Below are 3,938 nucleotides of genomic sequence, written 5' to 3' on the forward strand. Positions count from 1 at the left end.
GAAGAAATAGCCAAATATATATATATATATATATATATATATATATTCAGCAAAAAGTTGAAGTTTTTAATAAGTGTACTGTAATTTCGAAATTGCATTATAATAAAAAGTAACTTAATCCATGAGAAATTAAAGAAGGAAAAGGAATAAAGTTTTGGGTTACGAAAATCTAATTTAATTAGCACTTACGCGGGTTCCTTTATGAAAACATATTTTAATCCCATCAGCTTGGACTTGAAAATCTTTTGAATGGTTCATTTCTTTAGACTGAATTATTCAAGCATTCCAAAGAGAATAGAACAAGTTTAAAAGCAAAAGACTGAATATTTTAAAAAATAATGTTATAATGAGTTGCGCGGCTTTTGAGTCTTAATTAATTGGTAGCCAAAAATACATTGTTTTTTTTTTTTTCTCCCTCCAAGAAATAATAGAATTCTCTATGTATAATAGAGTATGAAAAAAATCTTATCCGTCAGAGCTCAAAATGTATGATCCTTCAGACTGATGATCAAATCAAGAAAAGTATAACAAATGAACGAAACTTGAACAAATAATGCAAGCCATGCTTTTTGTTAAAAGTAACCAATTAATTAATAATGAGAATTAGACCATTAGCAAAGTTCATACTTATTGGCCATATTTATTTCCCATTTGGGGTGTTTAATTTTGAGCTTAAATTGGATAATTTGAATTCTAAACCTTAATATTAAAAATGGATGTCGAATTACCACCTCACTAATTGCAATTTATTGGCCTTAACTCGCAATACTAATATTCATGTGCATGCTATTATTTAATATCTCGCATTCACGTGTAATTCAATCATGTTCCTTTTACGTGCTAATTAAGAATTTTGTTGTGAAAAAGTCGCATACGAAAGAAAGAAACATATAACAACGTCGTAAGAACCTTCCTAATCAGTTTCTATTTATAGATTGCTCGGAATCTAACCTAATATTTGTAGATCGAGATATTTCGTGGAATAACTTGACATCCATGAATTAAGTGGTACTAACACAGGATTAATTAAAAAAAAAAATTTACGGTCAACTTATTTTTGGTTTGTTTCTTCAATGAAGTTAGCGACAATACATTTAGTTTGGGTAGTAATTTACCCTTTTTTTTATCCCTTTAATTGACCAATTGATGTTTAGTATGTTTGCACGAATTAATTGGTTTCTTTATTATTACTTTTCTCTCAAAGTGAATGACTTCTAATAATGGATTCTGGTCTAGAGAAGTTTATTTGTCATCTTTAATTAAATGTTTTTTTTTTTTAGTAAATTCTTTAATAATATATTTGAACATATATAAACACCTACTTCTTTACTTAAATTACCTAATAGGCGTTATGTGGCACCAATATAGTACCCATCAATCTACATCAATTCTACCCACTTGTTATGACTTCCTATAGTTTAAATCGGAAAAGGTGCTACAAGAAAGAAATATTTCATCTCTCTCTTTTTCCACGTTAAGTTAAATATAAATGCTAAAAAGAATAAAAAAAAAATATGTGCTATAAATTCCTTTTCTAGCCTTCTATGTTAATTTTCTACATAGCATAAATAAATAAAATGTTCTATGAAACAACACTAATTTTGATTTTTATATTATTGGCAAGTTAATAATTACCAAAAGTTATTGTTGTGATTCAAAAGACATTATAAAATATACAAATAATTATTTGACGTGGTATTGATAATTACAAAATCAATACTATTCGTGAAATACTTTAATTTTTTAGTGTTTTATAAAAGAAAATAACCCGCGTCTAATTCTAACCATTTCTCATGGAAAATATGGCCAAAATTGCATGAAAAGTAAAAGCAAAATCAACCAAATAATTCACTTACTTACTCCTACAAAAACGGCGAGTCTATCATGGAAAGTTGATTTGCCCCATCAGTTGTAATAAACAAAAGAAAAGTTGCATTGCTCCTTTATGTAAACGGCCCATGTGGTTGGTGGGCCCTTGAAAACAAATAAAACGGAATCCACAAAGACTTGCTTTTTAATTTCTTAATGACATGTACACCTTGCAATTGTCAATAACAATTCTGCATTATTGCATCTTTCACAAGAGAGAATTTGTTGTATGGGACCCAAAACCTAAAAGGAAGAACTTTCTTCCATACCCTTTTGTTTCTTGGCATGCTTTTTTAGACATAGACACCCAAATAGTGGAGTTTTTTTTTTCCTTCATTTTTTTTTTCCTTTCCCTTTTTTTTTTTTTTTTTCCTCTTGGGTTGAAAAAAGAACCATTTTTTTTCCTCTTCTTTTTTAGCTCCAAAGGAATGAATAATTCTAGGACCCAAATGGAGCTCTATGAGGAATGCCTTTTCTTCTTCTTGCACTTGAAGGAGGTGGAGAAGGCGTGGGCGGGTATATGTCTTGTCGTGAGCCTTCACGCAATTCTTCTTCTTCTCTTAACAATGTCCCTCTCGTTGACGATATCCCTTCTAGTCTTCTCATCCGCACTAATTCTTCCTCATTCTTTGCCTCCAAGGCAAAGCTTGCATCACCATTTCTCTTTATTGCCACAAGCTACATATAAAAAACGACCAAAAAAAAACTATATATCTAATCAATAATGTCCAAAGTCAATCCAAACAAAACCCATCACCATAAAAACACATAAGAAGAACAAGAAATTGAAGAATGACCATAATTCTAACACACATACATGACATTATAATGTGGTGGGCAAAAAAAAAAAAAAAAAAAAAAAAAAAAAAAAAAAAAAAAATATTTTTTATATTTAGGTGGTGGGTTACAATGATGTTGATGGTGATGTGTGCGTGATGGGCTATGACCATATGGTGTGTTTGCAAACCATATGTTAGTAATGTACATTGATTATATGGTTAACAACATTGAAGAAATTATGAAAACTTAATTACAAACATATATAACAATGTAAATATATATTTTTGTGAATACACCCAAAAAAAAAAAAAAAAAAAAAAAAAAAAAAAAAAAAAAAAAAAAATAACCCTTACAACCCAGTGAACAGAAGCGGAAGGGGTCCAACAAGCTTCTCCCACAGATTTCACAAATGTGGGCGACGCCCTTACCGGTCTTGGGCTGCGGCCGCTCGTTGAGGAACAAAACCCTTGCACTGTTTATCACATACGTTTGAACTCCACTTATGTCCAACACTTTCTGAATCTCGGAAACTCTCACAACATCATGGTACGAAGATCTCCTAATCTACAATGCCAGCATAATGTCGGCGATTAGAGAAGATATTTAGAATCATAATGTGGTAATTATAAGGTTATTTACTTTAATATTAATTTACCTGAATGACTTGGTGATCTTGGTGTTTAGATGAACGGCAATAGAAGCAAAAGGCGTCGCCGTTGGGGCAATCTAGGCAGAACATGTTGCGCTCGCTCCGGGCGGCGTCACCGTGAGTCCGGCAGACCGAGAAAAACGACGTCGTTAACAATGGCTCTAGCCACGGTGGCACCGGCATTTTCTTGTCCTGATAATTATCTGACCCACACAAGCAAAATATTAGATGATCATTATTTGAGAACCAAACGAAAAAAAAAAAAGGGTACAAATATTAAAGAGATTAATGTGGTGTGACATTACCATTCAGGAGAAGAAGAAAAAATGGTAAGTTTTTTTTTCTTTTTTCTTTATTTTTTTTCTCCTCTGCCCAGATAGATATGCTTTGGATTCAGCACTTGGTAATGACGTACAAAGAGAAAGAGAATTGGAGAAGAAAATGTAGAGAGAGAAAGAGAGAAAGAGAGAAAGAGAGATGAGAGAGAGAGTAAACGACCTGCAAGCAACTTAGAATTCAACAAGAAAACAACGCTTAGACTAGGGAACAAACAAGAGTTGATAAAAACTAAATTAATGTACGAATTCGAGGCCTAATAGTAAACAGAGATTAATTCAACGAATGAGATTGAATGTGGTGG

The 3,938-nt window shown here is 31.9% G+C and overlaps 1 protein-coding gene across 1 annotated transcript; it reads right to left on the bottom strand.

The window, feature by feature from the left end:
• Nucleotides 1–2,046: 2,046 nt before the first annotated feature.
• On the bottom strand, nucleotides 2,047–3,735 carry LOC21405427. The gene is made up of 4 exons (XM_024167238.1): nucleotides 3,604–3,735; nucleotides 3,305–3,501; nucleotides 2,998–3,213; nucleotides 2,047–2,547 (listed from the first exon to the last, which is right to left on the bottom strand). The coding sequence occupies exons 2-4, from the start codon at nucleotides 3,479–3,481 to the stop codon at nucleotides 2,308–2,310; spliced, it is 633 nt and encodes a 210-aa protein (XP_024023006.1). The 5' UTR covers nucleotides 3,482–3,501; nucleotides 3,604–3,735; the 3' UTR covers nucleotides 2,047–2,307.
• Between the last annotated feature and the right edge of the window lie 203 nt (nucleotides 3,736–3,938).

The sequence above is a fragment of the Morus notabilis genome, unplaced genomic scaffold, assembly GCF_000414095.1.
Source record: "Morus notabilis unplaced genomic scaffold, ASM41409v2 Scaffold124, whole genome shotgun sequence".
Taxonomy (NCBI): Eukaryota; Viridiplantae; Streptophyta; class Magnoliopsida; order Rosales; family Moraceae; genus Morus; species Morus notabilis.